Raw genomic sequence first — 18,132 nt, forward strand, 5'->3', positions numbered from 1 at the left:
GTGTGTGCATGCATGTGTGTGTGTGTGTGTGTGTGTGTGTGTGTGTGTGTGTGTGTATGTGTGTGGTACCAAGGATTGAACTCTGGATCTTGTGGTTATGAAGCAGGCGGTAGAACCACTGGGCTAAATCCCCGGCCTTGTGTGTAGTATTCTTAAAATCAACCCTGCGTAAGCAAGAGGGCAAGAATTGGAGCTGAAACGTGGACAAGTGGAAGCTGACTCACCTTACAAGGAGAAATAAGTGTTCAGTTACTAGACATGAACTGAACATTAATATGGTCATTTTTGTTTCAACACAAAACATTCTGAATAGGTCTTAGGCAGGTTACATTTTTTTTTTAAAATGCCGCTTGTTTTAACCAATCAAAGAAAAATGAAGTTGAGAGAAAATTTAGGAGCTGAAACTTATCTCTACAAAGTCATAGACCAGCCAGCTGTGTATACACATAGGCGGCTTCCAGGAACATCTCTGGGCCAACTTTGGGCTGCATCAACTAGGAAGAACTATGCCAGCGAAAAATGCTGACTGTTATCAACTCTGACTTCCCAACTGTTCCGAGTGTCTTCAACTCTGTCTTTTCATGGTTTCGATGCCACCTAGTCTTTCTGAGCCACAGAAGAATCTGGCAGGTGACTGAAGTTACTGATACTAGGAAGGGTGATGCTTTAGAGTAGCCTGCTCTCTTATCAAGGGCTCTTTGGTGGTCTAGAGAGGTGACATCGTGAGTTGATTCATTTGCTAGTGACTGGATCAGCGAAAACAAGCTTGGGACACTGGTCAAGGCAGATGCTAAAAGAAAGAAGGCTAAAAGAAAGAAGGGTTGTAGCTATCCTCAAGGGGTCACATTCCACTGGGAGAGATGGGATTACAAGCATGTCAATTATAGATTACAAAATAATAGCTCTCACTTATTCATCCCCCACCTTAGTTCTAAAGGATTTGCACGCATTAACTCATTTAGTCTCACAACAGCCTTGTTTTGGGAGGATTACTGTTATTGCTTTGTATGGGTGCTTGCACCAAGGCACAGAGAGATTTTGTGCTTATACAAAGTCATGGAGTGGCAAGTAATGGAGCCAAGATTCAAATCCAGACCCTGTGCTCCTCACCATGCTGACATGTTCTGAAAGAGAGCTTTGGAAAGGGTCCAGGCATCCCTGAGGAGGGATCAGTGTTGTTTTTAAACCTTTGTTTTATTTCTATCTTTCCTACAGAACTACCATGCAGAATTAGGAGAATTTCCTTTCATCTTTCTGTACAATGGGTTTTGCAGCTTTAAAAAATTAGCAGTAGTTTTATTGTCTATGCAAATTTTGATATGTAATTCCAAACTGCCTGCAGGCCTTGAATATTAAATAACAGAAGACGTCCTTAAAAATCATTGTTTAAAGCCTTCCATGGCCCAAGAGATTATTTTTTTGCCTACATTAGAAGAGTTACCTCTCTACAGATGTGGTCACTTACAAGTCACTGCCTTGTATGAAGCACATATTTTGACAATAAGCAGCTGATCTTTAAGAATCATCATGGAGGATCACCTATACATTGAAGTGATCACAGGTCTCATTTATTTAAATGATATTTTAAATTTTAACATTCTCTTGTTTCTTCCCCTATGCAAGGTAAGTTGATGTGTCTGAATTGTAAAAGTATTTATAAGTTTAGGAATTTCCTCAAGAACTTGGAACAATGTTTCTTTTATTAGCAATGCTATAAAACAATTGGAAACTGAGGAGTATAGTAAAAAACTATAATTAGAGCTGGCCTTTCCATAAGTGTATGTCTGTTTGACTTTTAATGAAGGTATAAACAGAAGCAGGCTGCTCCCCGTGCGTTACACACACCTCACCTATTAACAAGGTGAGTGGGACTCTTGATAAAAAAGAAGGAAGCGGGTGGGGAAAATGTGCTTCAGACTTCTAGACAGAAGCGACTGACATTTGTATCAAAAACCAGTTCTCTCATTTGAAACTCCAACTGATCTAAGCAAAATTTACAGCCAGCCCACTTACAAGTTTAAAACTGAAGCCCCCCCGCCCCCGTTGTTGCTTGATTTCCTTTCTGCTTCAGTTGTTCTTTCAAATAAAATACTGCAATGCCAAGGAAGCAATTTTCAGAAGTGCACTGGTAGCTAAATTGCAGCTGAGTTGAGACCACCTGTAGAGGGACTTCAGTGATGTTATCTAAAGCCTCCACAACATCTCAGTGTGGACAGGCATGGCGGTGCACGCCTGTAATCTTAGCACTCTGGAAGGTTGAGGTAGGTAGATGGCAAGTTCAGGGCTAGCCTGGACAACTTAGTGACTTAGCAAATACCTGTCTGAAAACAAAACAAGAAAGCAACAACAAAAGGGGCTGGAGATATAGCTCACCGTGAAGGCTCTGGGCTCAGTTCCCAAAAAGAATGAAAAAGAAGAATTCCAATGCCTTGAGAAAGGGAATTTCCCAACCTTCAAAGACAAAAGCATGTAAAAGCACCTGGTCACAGAATTGTAACAAAACTCTAGTCTTTTTTATGATTACCAAATCCACTAACACTCCCTCTAACACTGATTTGAGAATAAATTCCTCAATATAAGACAAATTTGCTTAAATCTATATCCAAAACAGGCTTTGGCAAAAAGCAGTGTTGTCAGATCTAAGGCCCTAGCTTGGATTGCAGTATCTCTGGGGAGTAAGGAATAAAGGAAAGCATAGGGAATCAAGTCACGAGATATCTATCTATCGATATATATATTTAACCAACTACATTTCAGCTTGCAGCTTGCTCTGCAGGCTGGTGATTCTGTTTGCTCTCATTCTGATGTGCAGTCTCCAAACTTCTCTGTTGTGCCCTTGCACTCCCTGGCTTGTAGTTGGGTCCAGTCAGGTGGAGGCACTGCAGGGGAAAGGAGGGTAGGGGGAAGGGGGTCTTCTGATTCTACTTCCTATCTCCCTCCATCCGGGCATTTCTGCTCTGCAGCCAAGGGCCGCTCCTGCCCCTTCAGCCTGAGGGCTCGCACCAGCCTCCTGTGGTCGTAGCTGGGTTCTTCCCTTAACCCCACTCGGCCTCTTTAAATCATCCTCCCATTAAAGTCTCTTCTCTTAAATTATCTGGGGGAAATTCTGTTTGCAGCTGAGACTTGACCGATAGATCTTGTGTTTCTGGTCTTCTTTTTCTGTATGCACATCTGTCCACCCATGCCTTCATTAACAGATGTTCTCGGAGCTGGTTACTCTTGTAAGAAGAGCTGGTAGTGACAAGCCGTGGTGACTGCGGCAGACTAGGGCTTTGCTCTCCCGGAGTTTAAATGATCTCATGTGTTCACTTCCCTGTGCTGGTTGTAGTTGTTCGTATGTTTGTTTTTGTTTTGTACTCACTATGTAGCTGGCCTTGAACTCCGCGGTGCTGCTGTTTCAGCCTCTCCAGCGCTGTGCATACAGGCGTGCGCCGCCTTGCCTGCCCCCACTTATCTATTGCCAGCTTGCCGGAGATGAGTAATTCTTTAAGAACCAGTTCAAATATTTCTTCTTCATAATTCAAACATTTAATTTTTTTCAAGCATGATGAAGGGCTCGTGTCTGTATTCACGATGAAGATTCCCAAACGAATGCTAAAAGCTCTCATTGATCACCCCACATACCAGGTCTTGTTTTCAAGAGTTTGTTACTCTGAAAAATGTGTAGGAGCCGATGGGATTTTCCTAATTAGGTGGGAACCAACTATGGGTCCTTTCAGAGGGGCTGGCTTGCAGCTGAGAATAGACGGAAAAATATGAGGACAAAGCTTTTGTAAATAAGGAGGGGAAGAAGGGAAGGGAGGGAAAAGGGGAAAAAAGAAGTATCCAGAGGTATCATGTACAGGTACAGATTTCCTATGATGAATGCAATTGTTATGTATATCTAAGACACTGTGTCATGAGACAGTTTATGGAATTACCGAAGTATTTTTATCTAGTCAACTCCAGCCCATGAGCAAAGCCTTTGGGCTCCTTTGCCTAGAGCAGGAGTGTGTTGAGGAAGAAAAAATGTTTACACACACAACTTGGTTCCTGTCTTTTGTTTCCAGGGGTCTGAGCCCCTAAGAGAAGTACGATGGTAGGAAGGGACAGCTGAGGGTGGTTGCAGACAGATGTGGAAAAGACACTACTAAAGCCAGGGAGGGAGCGAGGGCTGGGCACAGCATTCCAGGGAAATGGTGCGTACATGTCCCCAACAAATTCATCCTCTACACTCGCAGCCGATGCAAAAACACCCGGGAAGCCAGAGCGGGGTCCTCCCAAAGCCCTTGGTTCCCCTGTGCTAACCTCGTGCAATACCACACAGCCCTCAGCCTCCTAGGGACACAAGCAAGGGAATGTGGAACGCCTTAACTTCTTCTGAAGTTGGGTTTCCAAATGAAGTAATTATACATGTCCTGATTCTGCTATTGCTTAATCTCCTAGAAACTGGACATCAAAGTCATTTATTTGATATTAGTGCAATCTAAGCTTGTATCTAAATTTGTATATGAATTATCAATTTGTATTTACAAAAGCCTAAACTGTTGTTCAGAGAAATAAAATCTCAGGCCTCTGGTAACTAAGAATATCTTTCCGAAAGGCTTTCAGTTTTCCCTGCCTGGTTGTTCATAATAGCGGGAGAGAGAAGGAGAGAAAGAGAGACAGAGAGAGACAGACACAGAAAAAGAGTGTGAACTGTCTGATCAGCTTTCCAAATCGCCATTTAGAGTAAGAGTCGGCAAACTGTATCCCACAAGCCAAATCCAGGCCACCACCTGCTTCTGGATGACCAGGGAGCTCAGAATGAGTCTTATATTTTTATGTGGCTAAACACAAAATCAAAAGAGTTTTTGCTCCACATATGAACTACATAAAATTAAAATGTGGCCAGTGTCCTTTATTAAAGTCTTATTGCAGCCGGGTGTGGTGGCGCACGCCTGTAATCCAAGCACTCGGGAGGCTGAGGCAGGAGGATTGCTGTGAGTTTGAGACCTGGGCTACATAATGAGTTCCAGGTCAATCTCAAGTACATAGTGAGACCTTGTCTCAAAAAACCAAAAAAAATAAAAAATAAAATAAAGTTAAAAAAAAAGAATGTCTTATTGCAACACAGCTACATTTCTACCATTTCTGAGGCTGCTTTTGTGCTACAGTGCAGAGTTGAGAAGTTTTTCGCATGTAAAGCCTAAAATATTTCCTGTCTAGTTCTTCATGGAAGGTTTCTGACTCAATGCAGATGAATGTGGTCATTTTTGTCCCAAGGCTTAAAACTTGGCTGTCCAAGGGAGGCTCTAATCATCTAATTCTTAGATTTATATCTATTTATATGAGGAGCAGACAGTGGTTATTACTCACTCAGAAGTAAGGTTGGCATTGGAATAGACTAAATCCAAAAACGGGGCTGTTTCCTCGAGTTAAATAGAGATCAATACATATTGAATGAGCTTAGCCTGACACAGGAAGTTCTCCCCGAGAGAGGATAGTAATAATAGTTTCCATTTACAGAATGCTTACCAGATGCCTCCTACTTCCTTGGCAACTCAGTCCTCAAAATAACCCTGAAAGGTAGGTATTTAAAACATGTTACGAAGGTGGTCCAATTAGTTGTAATGCACAAGTCAGAAGGTGTGATCAAGGTGACTCTAGAAGCATTAGAGGGTAGAGAAAGTGCTTCTAAAATACAAGGTAATGGGCTGGGGTTTCTGTCCACTTCACATGGAGTCTGGTTCTGCTGCAGATAAAAAGACCAACTTCCCAAAGTTGTCATAAACGATTGGTGACTTATAGGAAAATACCTAGTGGTAGTGGTTGCCTGATAAATTTTTTGGTTTCCTTCCTCTTTTTTCCCCAATTAAATTTTGTATTTACCAAAATGCACTTTTAACTATGCATAAAATAAGGTGATGAATGCAGCAGTAATCACTGACATGATTTTTTAAAATTAATGTTATTGGTGCATTTTAGATACACATAACAATTGCATTAATAGTAGGGAATGTGTACCTATGCATAATATATATTGCTTTTTTCCCCATTCCCCTCCCTTCAACTCTTTTTCCCCTCCTTATTTACAAAAGCTTTGTTCTTTTGTTTTTGTTTTTTGGTACCGGGGATCGAACTTGGGACCTTGCGCTTGTGAGGCAGGTGGCGGCAGCACTGAGCTACATCCTGGGTTCTACAAACACTGTTTCCATTTTTTCCTTCTGTTCTCTTTTCTTCCCCTCCCCCTCGTTCCCCTTCCCATTTCAGCATTTTCTTCTCCCTTCCCAATATCTAGTATGCATTTTGGTTCTCGTTTACCTTTTTGATCTCTCACACCAGAGAACAATGTGATAGTTAAACACATGTGTCTGATTTCACTTAAGAGTGTGGTCTCAAGGGGCGTCCATTTACCCAGAAATGTCTCAAACTTATCCTGGTGTGTGGCTGAATCGATTGACATGATGTTAAAAGGGGATAGGGAGTAAGTATAAGGGAAATGGGGCCAGGTGGGAGCATGATTTCACCATATGTATTTTTCATACGGTTTTGGTTTTGGAATGTGTGCTAGCTATCAAAAACATAAATGGCAAATCTGTAATGAGGTTTAATTTAGGACTTTTCCGATAGATGCACTTAACCACTTTTATGGTATGGGTTCCCCCAGTGTTACTTAATTCTGTTCCATTTTATTTCTACTTTGGATTTAATATTTGAAAACGTAGCATTCTCAGCTTCTTTGTTTATGCACATAACATCTATGAGTAATAGTGATACATCAGGCTGTTCTTTATTTTTATACTAAAAACTTAGCTTCCAGTAGTGTTACTGGTTCAAAAACATGTACTCCACACGAGGTCAAACAGCGAACGTTTACCAGGGCTGTATCAAATTAAATAATAGTACACTTAGAAGTAAAATCTCTAAATTTACAGAATCATTTCGGTGGCTTTTGATTATGTAAAGAAGCACACCTGAGCACCTTCACAGAAAATATATGACCCTGGGACTTGGATCCTGCTTCCTTCTGTCAGCTCACCTGCCAACGCCCACTGCCTCCACCTTCAACATCACCAACTCATCTTCAAGTCTAGGCATCACCTCTCCTTCTCACCTAACACACGGTGTCACACACCTGTAACCCTGAACTCAGGAGGCTGAGGCTGGAGGATCGCCCCAAATTGGAAGCCGGCTTGGGCTATATAGCTGTCAGTAGGGAGGAGTAAGCCCGCACCATGGCAGGACATCTTGCCCTGAGACATGTGCAGGTGCTTTCTGTGACATGCAGCAAAATATATTTTTGACATCTTCATAACCAGTCTTTCCATCTGGCCTGTTTCTGCTGCCTGTGAAATCTGGATGCTCACAGGGTAAATCATATACCCACGCAAGTTCTACAGCTGACAGATATCATTCCAAGGCTGGATAAAGAGGAAGGGGAAGGATGAGGGGGAGGAAAGGGGCTTTCTAAGGATATTGACGTTTTCCTTACCTAGAAAAAGCCATTTCCCTTTCTTCTAACCTCAGGCTTGTTTTAATTTTAAGCTACTAATTTGAAATAGCTAATCAGTTGCCACAGGCATACACACACTTCCAAGATTGCAGAATACCTGCCCATTTCTAATCAACCCCAGCTGCATAATGATTTATATGTTCAATGTGCACTTAGTTGGAAAAGTCCAGTCACTTTCTATAAGATTGACTGTGGAGATTATTCGGTGGAACGTTCTAATTCATACTAATGGCTGGGAGGCCCAGAAGGGACTACAGCATCTTCATGATTAAACTAGAGAGTGAGCATACACTTTCAAAAAATGAAAAGAAAACCCCACAAACTCTGAAAATGCCACCATGTGTGCATCACCCACTTATTTGGACCAATATTTTAAGTGTTTACCATTCTCAGTGGGGTACTAGTGGAGATGCTCCCGGAACTCCTAGTAAGAAGTAAGATTTACATAGCATGAATTTTAAGGCAGCTTCAATACCAAATATTTACTGGGAAGCAGGATAGGTCTCTACATTTAAAGAGAATTATTTGGTTTGGCTTAATGAAGCAAGAATTAACTGTTAGCCGTATCACTTAACCCACTGCTGTGATGTATCTATCTTTATTAAGAAAATTTCATGTGTTCTTGGCAGGGCACAGCAACCTGCACAGCTGAGGGAATTGGTAAGAAAGAAGATCATCGATTCTAACTGAAATGAGAGCAGGAATTTGAACAGAATGGGATCATCTGCAATGAAATGTTGCTGCTGTCACTGTTAGAGTTTGTGTCTTGTCTTCTAGCCAAATGGTTGAGCAAAGTGGTATGTCTTAATCACCTTTTCGAATCCCACTCTGAAAATCAATGAATAAATCCCCTCTAGAGATAGCATTTCCATGGTGGGGTAGTCTTCCAAGGGAAATCACAACTCCAGCCCCATTAAGTACCAAATCCAGCACAGTGACTTTCTTTGGAGCTCTGCCATCCAAGACAACTGGCGTATTGACCCAGTTGAGATTATGAAATATCTTGGGAACATGATAATCCCAAGGCACGTGGTTGCAAAAAATCAATTTACATCGTGTTAAATTTGACTCCTCTTTCCCAGAAAGCCATTCACGGATGAAGATGTTTTCAATGCTGTAATCAAAATATACTCCCCATGCAAATAAGTAAACTCCTGAAGCAAAATATTTTTGTTATTAGAGCCATTAGAATGTTAGAGAGGAGTCATGAGAAAGAAAGGATGTAGGAAAAGGAAAGTAACGAGATTAGTTTTTCAAATAGAAATTCTATTTGATATTGTGTTTCCTGGTAGTTCTATTTTATTTTAGTGCCCATTTCTCGATGATCTCAATATACTTTACTAAAATACCCTTTATTACATATGTCTCAGGTTGTAAATTTTATGACTTCCAAAATATGCCTTTTTTCTGATAATAACAGAGACTCTTTTGAATGTTTTATGGTAGATCCCTGAAACATCACTTCAGTGACATAGTTTTTTTGTCCTTTCCTATAGATTCTTGTTTCTTTCCTAACCTAATATTTTGAGAGAAAGAAATCCTACAGTGTTTAGGGTGGATAAAAACATGGGCAACTCTGAGCCACGTTCTCTTTGTGAGATTTGTTTACTACTTCATATTGGAAACATAGAAAAATAAGCCAGCACTGAGTTCACTTTTTGAGTTGCCTGTCACTGAGGTTGCCAGTTTCGAACATTAGATCCGATACTTACCTAATCGTGTTGGGACCGTCACCTATTGTGCAATTATTTGGTGAAGATTTGCCTGCAGAACACACAGACACCTTGGAAAGAGGTGGGGATGATTCAGCTCCCACTAGCCAATTCTAAACAAACCCTTGTTGGCGTCTTTAAGAAACTGAGCGTGTTTCTAATGATGTTCCACAGTTCTGGTCCAAGAGTTTTCTGTTCCTGTTTCAGTCATATGCCAAAGGAGGTAATTCCATCCTAATGTGCCTGTTACCTATCAAAATGAAAGTCACAGTACATTTCCCCCACAGGAGACAGCCTCTGTGGATGAACAAGGCTCATATATCTGGTCTGTTGCATACTCTAGAAACCCCTTGGGTTTCACAAATGGTCCCACTTTATAAGTGCTCGTTTTATAGTGTGTGAATGCATGGGTGACTGTCAATCAAAAGTGGAGCGTAACATTTACTGTGACTTTTGATATTGAAATAAGCTGCTGCTGCTTCTTCTTCCTCCCCAATAAGCTCAGAAATGGTGTGGAACAAGTTAATTAAAATGCTGGCGGCCTAATACTTTTCAGCCCCTGATAGTTTCTAATCAGCCCTTCTCTGGAGCATTCCTTGTCATTGTGAAACTCATCTGGAGCCTGTGGAAAGATTATTCAAAAACCAAAATAACTTCTAAACTCTTGCTGTCCTCTCTTTTAAGGTCTGAAAGCAACAATTCTATGAATGACTCATTAATGCCTTACTCCTCTGTGCTACCAGGGAAAGTGAGGGGGGCCATCAGGCTTTATAAGCACATATTCTGAGAGTCACTGTATCAGCTGAGATCAACTGGCGCTTACCTGTGCTCAGGTATGGAAATATCTCATGAACAATCAGCTGATTTCTGAGAAATACAAAAACAATCCCATCATAGGTTTTAAGGGTTATTTTTGGTCCATCATGTTCTAGAAATAGCAACATCCAGGAAGAGGCATAATTATATGTTGGCTTCATTGCCTTGTGTGGAATTATTTAAAGAATTCAAACTATACTCTTTTATTATACAGGAAGTAAGAATGTAATCATGAGATGTTTATCTTCCGGAATTGCAAATTGCTGGCCCACAGGTCACATCCAGACTACAGATGGCTTTCTGTGGTCTACATGTTTACTAATTATATCAGGAGTCATTTTATGCAAACTGAAAATTTCACACATAGAGCTAAGAAACAACTGGCCCTTTTAAGTGAGTCTGAAATTCTCTAGTAGACAGGAGATGGATCTTCTTATGCCATGAATGAACCCTTCAGTTGCTCCCTCTGCAATTTAAGACAGAGGTTCTTTAATTTGACATCATTCTTCACCCCAACTCAAATCACAAATCAAATCCTACCATCAGCTTACCAAAGACATTTGATCTTGGGATTCCCTGCTTTTGACAAAGAACATTTGATATAATCTTTATTGGCAGTCATGGAAACTGTGATAAATGCTCTTTTGAGATTTTTTATTGACTTTCTTCACAAGAGGACAAGCCAGCATTCACTGAACACCCAGCACATGCCAGGCAATTTCATACCCTATCTCATGTGCTTAGCTCAGAACCTCACTAAGCAGATACTTTACAGAAATGGACAGAGGAGTTCAGAGAGACTGAGTGACTTGCCTGAGATCACACAGCTCCAGGACGGCAGAACTAAATTGCATTTCTCAGACTGCCTCTTCCAGGCTCAGACTTTTCCTTTAAGCCTCTCAAAGCCTTCAGATGACTCCACCTAAGTCTTATTCCTCTTACCACATCCTTGTTGAGAGTGAGGAATTGAGTAGAGACATGGAAGGGGGGAAATTTTGAATTTTTCCCTCAATTGCTACATCATTATTTCCTTCTTAGAACTGCAATAAAATTACCTATGTTGGAGGAAATGACTCCTGACAAGCCACGAAACATAATGTACTTGTAGCTCCTGTAGGCTCCAGGAAGGTTGACACCCACATGTTCTTTATTCTTTCCTCAGATGTGTGTTCTCCCACCTCAGTTTCTGCACAATTGTACGGGGCGCAATTTGTAATAAAAGTGGGTTAGCGCAATCCATATATATATAATGGTCTTTGATTTCCCCTAGGCTTTGAAAATCTCTCTTAATTATCGGCTTGTAGGCTTGGAATGCCTTTGCCGAGTCTATCTTCATTTACAGAAGAGTCTCCAGAGGACCGCTTTTAGAGGACTTTCTTCAGAAATGGAGACTGGCCCTGAGCCCTCATGTCGAAGGAGGTTAATTCAGTAGTAAAGTTGACTTGAAACTTGCCCCAGTGGGGAAGTCCCTTGGGAAAAGGCCCGCTGTGTCCACTCTGCAGGAAAAGCTGTGCACCTGGGAGTAAGGGAGGCCAGAAGAGCACTATGCCAGCTGACCTCAGGAGGTAACAGTGGAGGAGCGGAGTCCCTGGGCCGGGGAGGAGGCCTCTGCTCTGCTCTGGACTCCTGTCTGCCTCAGCTCCCTGCTCAAGCTGCCCAGCGCTCTCCCCTGTCCCTTCTTCCATCTGTTCAGTTGTTCATTCACACCCTCTCAGAGCACCTTGCCCTGCTCCTTCTTACCCCGTTCAGTTGTCTCTGCCTCACTGCATTATATATTCCATGGATGTGGCTTTCGTTTACCAAAGCGGGAGCTCTCTGAGGACAGGGTCGGTGTTGTTCACTGTTACTCGCCTAGCATTTTGCGCATGGTACAGAGTGGGAGCTTCACAAGTATGAGACTGAATTCCCACTAGGTACTTAGGACCTGAAAATGAGTAAGACCTGATTCTCACCCTTAAGACATTTCTAGTTTTTAGAGACGTGGGTACTGATCCAATTCATAGTGTAAGAACTTATGATGTTAGCAAGAATGATTTTACTGATTAGGAGATGGAGTCCATGGGTTTGATGGCTAACTTTGTGTATCTCCTTGGATGGTCTCTGGTGCTCCAAAATAGTTGTTCAACTATTATGCTGGATATCTGTGAGAGTGCTTGGTAATAAGATTTAACACTTGAATCAGTAGACTGAGAGATACCTCTGCTTTCCCTAATGTGAGTGGGCCTTGTCCACTCACTTGAAGGCCTGAATAGAACCCAAAGTCTAACCCCTCCAGGACTAGAGGGGCTCCTCCAGTTGGACTGCCTTGAACCAAAGCATCAGTCTTTGGACCTTCAGAATCAGATAGAAGCATTAGCTCTTCTTGGGTTTTAATCCTGTTTGTTTTGGGGCTGAAATTATATATTGGCTCTGCTGGGTCTCGAGTTTGTTTGCCCAGTGCAGATCCTGGAATATTTTAGCTCCTGTAATTGTATTAGCCAACATATATATCTATACACAAGAACAATCAATAGACTATAGTGTCTATATAATTGATTAATTAACCCTAGCTAATAGACTGGGCCAGGGACTACAAAAATGCCCTGCTTCTCCAGAAGGCAGAGGCTCAGTGGGATTAGATGTGTAAGAGGTGTGCTGAGGGAAGAGGCTGTGAAGGAGAAAGTAGGAAGGAGTTGGAGTAAGTAAGGAGAGACTGCAGCCCCGCCATGCAGTTCTGAGACCTGTAGAAGGCAACAGGTAAGGACAGGGTAGAAAGTGCTTCGGGTAGAGCTCAGTTCTGAGAAAGTCCTGTCAGCCTGATGGGGCATCTCTGGACCAAAGCTGCCCACTTGCGGAGTCCCCCTTCCAGTAGGAATGGCCACACTCAGGGCCCCCACACAGCACTGAGCCATTGGCTGAGCACGGCCCTGGGAAGTGTGGCCTGGGACGGACCCTCAGGAAACCTATAAGCAGCAGCTGGGGACCACACACAGCCCTTCTGAGTGACAGGGAGCAGCCATCTGTACTCAGGCTAAGCGCCCTGGGGGCTGGTTTCAGAGTGCATGTTCATTCCGAGGTTATATATGTCCCAAAGCCAATCTTGGAGCCATCTCTGCTCAGAAGGGTCATGGGACCAGCGGCACTTGCCTTTCCAAGTGAGGAAGACCTTGTTTCACCAATCCATGGATCCCTTAGGATCCCATAGTCTACCCTCGCTGAGAATTGGAGAACTAGAGCCACTTCATGGACTCAAGTCGATAGAGCTGGGCAGAATATGGCAGAGATTAGCTTTTCTGGGAGTAGAAAACTCCCATGGTGGGCAACTGTTCTGGAAAATCCAAGAGGGAATATTTTGTTAAGCGATCATAAATCAAGGCCTTTCTCTTATTCCTCCTTTAGATCAAAATTTATTAGCATTTCAGAAGATTTGTGTGGTCTGGGCTTCCCCTGTAAACATTTCCCTTCTCTAATGTATTTCCCCTACTCTGCACATTAAGAGAGCTGCTGCTTAACACCGGTAAAAAACAACCCTGTCAATTAACTTTGATGGAGTTGCAGTGATGAAACATTAGCTAATTCTGGACAGAAATTGGGAGAACTTTTATTGTTACATATCGGGAAATTGAAACCCAGAGAAAAGAGTGGCTGATTCATGGCTGGGCAGCTGGAACCCAGATCGGCTCAGTTCTTGATCTGAGCTCTGCCCCACATGGTGGCCTTGCTTGCTGCTCAGATCATGTCTACTTTTCATTTTAAGCTGTTTAAATTATAGACATATTTGGTTAGCCAAGATTTTTTGTAACTCCTGTAAAGCATGATTTTTCCCTTTTCTAGGAAACTAGTTTTTTCCTCTAAGGTTTTGTGATCTGAGTTTTAGAGAAAATAAAATAAAACAGAGCTGTGCTACAGGAACTTGTGAAAATGCCATTAGCTTGAAGACTGACAATGGCTAAGAGGTAACATAAACCCGGGAAGGGAGACAGGATAGCGATGCTGGGGTTCCACATCACCCCACTTCGTAAGTGGCACAGCTAAGGCTCATTAGCTGACATGGAAAATTCTAGCAGCTCCTCCTCTGTCGACTCAGAGATTTTTCTAAGCTGGGAGGAAGCTTGACTGTGATCTATGAGGAAATAGAGCCCCAGAAAGTGAGTCCCGTGACTGTGGTCACAGGGTAGACAGAGTGAGATCCTGAGCCCACACTTCCTGCTCTCAGCCAGATGACCGTGGGTGATGGAAGACTCTGAAGAGTCCCCAGAAGAGGTGTTTAATGGGAAACAAGCAAGTGAGGAAGTCATGTCAATGTCAGAGCCCTTTGCTTTGATAATCACCGTGGATCCTCCAGCACATCCCAGGGGGTGTTCTAGGGTCTTATCTGGATTGGTTCTTCTCTGTACTGGACAGTTAGTCAGCTTTTAACAGTGTGTGTGTGGCAGCAAGAACCCCAGTCTCAGTGATTGAGTATTGTGGTTATTTGTGATGGACGACCTCTAGTCCCCATGACTTCTCCTACACAAAGTCGGGTGGGAGGACCCTGACTTCTTGCAGCACAGAGCAAGGGGCACAATAGCTCTTAGAGCCTCTGCTTGGTCGTGTCACCTGTCACTTCCAGGCCAGTGCTACCGGTCATGTCCAGTTACATGGGGAAGCCTGGGAGTGGGGGGTATTAATGAAGAGAACACAACAAGGTGTGGGGGTACGTGACAACAGCCAGGGTAGCAGAGGGAGATGGTGTTTGTATCGCCTCCAAAGTTCATATGACAGAAGTTCCACCCCTTGCGTGTAGGAAGTGGAGCCCTTGAGAGGCAGATTAATACTCTGATAAAGGAGACCTCAGAGAAACATATTCTCTCCTCCTCTCTCTGTCACCCGAGGACACAATGAGGAGCCAGAAGCCCTGAGGATGATCTGCCCCGCAACCCAACACCACGACACCAGGATCTCAGTCTCCAGCCTCGGAACTGGAGGAGCACATATGCGCTGTTTAAGCCCCCAGTGCATGGGGGTTTGCTGTGCAGCCCTTACTGACTAGGACCGGTGAATGCTTGCATTCACATGTGAACATAAAAGGCTATAAAATATTTGAAACACGACACTGTTCTCTACCACAAAGGAAATCACCATATCATATTTCTTAGCTTATTTGATCTTCAACACAAACCTATGAGGCAGGTAAAATATCATCAGATGTCTGAAGTTCATATAGTCAATAAGAGAGGGGAGGGGGACCAAGAACCTGAGCCATGCACCGAGGGCCCCATAACTCCCAGGCCCCAGGCCAGGCTGTCTTGGGATCGGCAAACCCTCTGGCAGACAGGAGTTCCCTCCTCGCACTCCCTCTACCACCTGGGAAGTCATCCCAGCATGTAATGCCAAGACCACAGCCATCTGTTATTTTTACCTGCATTGGCAGATTCATTTATTTATTCAAAAAATACGTACGGAGCATCTATGGGCATAACATGAGACAAAGCAGCAGGCTGGGAGCAGGTACAAATTCAAATCAGAAATAGGTGATGGGCCCTGCTCTCCTAGTCCCAGTGACAGGGGGCACCCCTGGGACAAAAATGGTAAATCACAGGCACGTGGGAGCCTAGGGTGAATCTGGTCTGTGGCAGGCACAGGAATAAAAGAATCATCCCCATGAGGGAGCTCCAGAAAAGGGTACACAGAGGTATTTAGGCTTTGAGGGATAGGCTGGGCCTAAAGATGAGTAGATGGAGGGGAAGAAGAGGGTGACGATGTGGCCCGAGGGCTCAGGCTGGGCAGGAGGGGCCTCACAGGACTTTATACCCTGTCTCTGATTTTTGTTTTTTTTTTTAATCAGGGATCAAACTCGGGACCTTGCACTTGCGAGGCAGGCAACAGAACCACTGAGCTAAATCCTTGGCCCACTGGCTTTTTGAGCCAGGGTCTTGCCATGTAGTTCAGGCTGGCCTTGTATTTACTAGGTAGTCCAGGCTGGCCTTGACCTTGCTGTGATCCTCCTGCCTCAGTCTCCTGAATGCTGGAATCACAGGCGTGTATCACCATGTCCTATCTTAAACCAGTGTTCCAATCCTGGGTCCCACTGCCTATAGAGGCTAGAAAAGAATTTTGTTGTATAGCACAATTACATTACATTGTATTTCATCAATGTTGAAAGCATTAACTTGATATACATTATCTTCTAAAATAGAATAAATTTTAAGAACCCTACTTCAGCCTTCAGCTTCTGTTCTCTTTTTCTCTTCTTTTTTTGTTACTGAGGATTTAACTCAGGACCTTGCACTTGCAAGGCAGGCATGGTGCCACTGAGCTAAATCCCCAGCCCTGTCCATTTCTAAAAATAAACAAACAGCCTAAGAAAATAAAAGCAAATTTTATGTCCCTCAGAGTTTTCTCAGTGAAATGTGGTGGAAAGAAAGCAGGATCATTTTGGCCAAGAAAGTTGTTTCATTCATTCAGCAAATATTTAATGAGTACTCACTGTATGCAGGGCATTATCCTAGACACGGTGGATGTAGAAGTGATCAAAAGGCACAAGTTTCTGCCTTCATGGAGTCTGCACTCTAGTGAGGCAGTGAGAACTGAAGAACTAAATTATGTGTTTGTGGCGGAAGCAGACTCAACTGCCTGGGGGCCTAGGGAGAATCTGTTCTGTGGCAGGCGCAAGGAATTTTTCTTCTGCCGACACCAGAGCCAGTTCAGGTTTTCTTCAGGGGCACAGTATGAGTGAGGCTTGGGGGTTAATCAGGCAGCATTATGGAAAGCGGAGTGACCTAAAAAGTGGATGTCTCAGTTGCTTTCTTTGTCGCTTGCTGACACCCACAACTTATGGAAGGAAAGGTGTATTTTGGCTCATGTTTCAGTCCGTAGGCAGCTGGAGTCAGGGCAGGACAGCGTGGCAGAGGGGCATGGGGAGGAAAGCTGCTCACCGCATTGTGGAAGGGAAGCAGAGAGAGTCTGGAGAGGAGCCAGGAGGGGAGATGTAACCTCCCAGGTCACAGCTCTTTAGACCAGGCCCACCTCCTAACAGCAAGTCAGCCATGAGCTCCCAGGACCCAGTCACCTCCCAGAGGTCCTGCCTGTGATTCCATGTGGTTTCAGGGGGCCATCTGCATACAAACCTTAGCAGTGGAAGAAGGGACATCCAGAAAGCAGTTCACGCTGATATCCAGCAGACAGAAAAGTAACCTTAAACTGGAGTAGCCAGAGTGATTATAAAGACTAGCTGGACAGGATGGGAAAGATGCCCACAGCACAGAAAGGGAGGAGTTCCTGATTGTGTGAGTGGGAGACCAAGGGAAGAGAGAAAACCAAAGCCCCTAGATGGTGCAGTCTCCTCCTTGCTGGTAAGGGCAGTTGGTTTATCTTAGAATTTTAGCCCAGTGTGGGCTCTGGCGTCAAAGAAACCAAGCTTCAAAGGCCGGTCTAACATTTAACAGCTGTGAAACTTTAGGCAAGTTCTTTAACCACTCTGAGCTCCAGGGACCCCATCTGTAACAGTGAAAAATAACTTCTAACTGCAGGATAAATGAGGTAGTAAGTAGAATGCACAGAAGACAGGCTGGGCTACCAGTAGTTTTTTGCTGTGGTTATTATGGATACATGACGATGAACTGGCATGCATTTGAAGGAACTGTGGGACATCCAAAGAGCAGTGAGTCACAAAGACGGGGCCTTAGAAAAGCCCCTATATCAATCAATAACAGAGGTATCATACTGGAAGCCATCCACAGGGAGATGCTGAGAGAGCCATCAGAAAGATAGAGCCTTATGGGGGTCTCTGTATCTGAACAGAACCAGTGTCCTGCCCGCCTGTTCGTGACTGTTAGATGGCCACAGGGAGGTCTGGTACCCAAACTGGTGCCCGTTTCTTGTAAATGGGTCGTTTTGGTGAAACCAAACTTATCCTCTGGGGGGAGGGGAGCAAAACTAAACACACTGCCCCGCCTCGCTACTTGCCCCATCCTTATCAGCCAATAAGTTTAGACTTCGTCACCCACCCCAACGATATGACCAATCACTGCCCTCCACGATGCTCTCCGAAATACAAAACCCTCTATAAGGTCTACCTCACCAACCTCATTCTCTATCTCATCAAATTTCAAGACAACCCAGCAGCTCCTTCCCCCAATAAAGCCTTGCGGGCTGGGGGGTGTTGGGGGG

General features: G+C 43.6%; 1 protein-coding gene across 8 annotated transcripts in view; it reads left to right on the forward strand.

Moving 5' to 3' along the window:
* Rasgef1b (RasGEF domain family member 1B) overlaps window positions 1-18,132 on the forward strand; it is a 751,497-nt gene that overhangs the window by 677,683 nt on the left and 55,682 nt on the right. Inside the window, exons 1-2 of one of the 8 annotated variants that reach the window (XM_010628703.3) lie at window positions 5,491-5,547; window positions 8,104-8,271. The exons of 5 other annotated variants lie outside the window; for them this stretch is intronic. In XM_010628703.3, coding sequence (XP_010627005.1) covers window positions 8,209-8,271 — 63 coding nt within the window. In that variant the 5' untranslated portion in view covers window positions 5,491-5,547; window positions 8,104-8,208. Of the gene's footprint in view, window positions 1-5,490; window positions 5,548-8,103; window positions 8,272-9,870; window positions 10,020-18,132 lie in introns of those variants that run through there. 2 more of the 8 variants (XM_010628720.3, XM_033757788.1) reach the window with 2 other exon arrangements.

This window comes from Fukomys damarensis, unplaced genomic scaffold, assembly GCF_012274545.1.
Source record: "Fukomys damarensis isolate Sample0158 unplaced genomic scaffold, DMR_v1.0_HiC HiC_scaffold_32, whole genome shotgun sequence".
Lineage (NCBI taxonomy): Eukaryota > Metazoa > Chordata > Mammalia > Rodentia > Bathyergidae > Fukomys > Fukomys damarensis.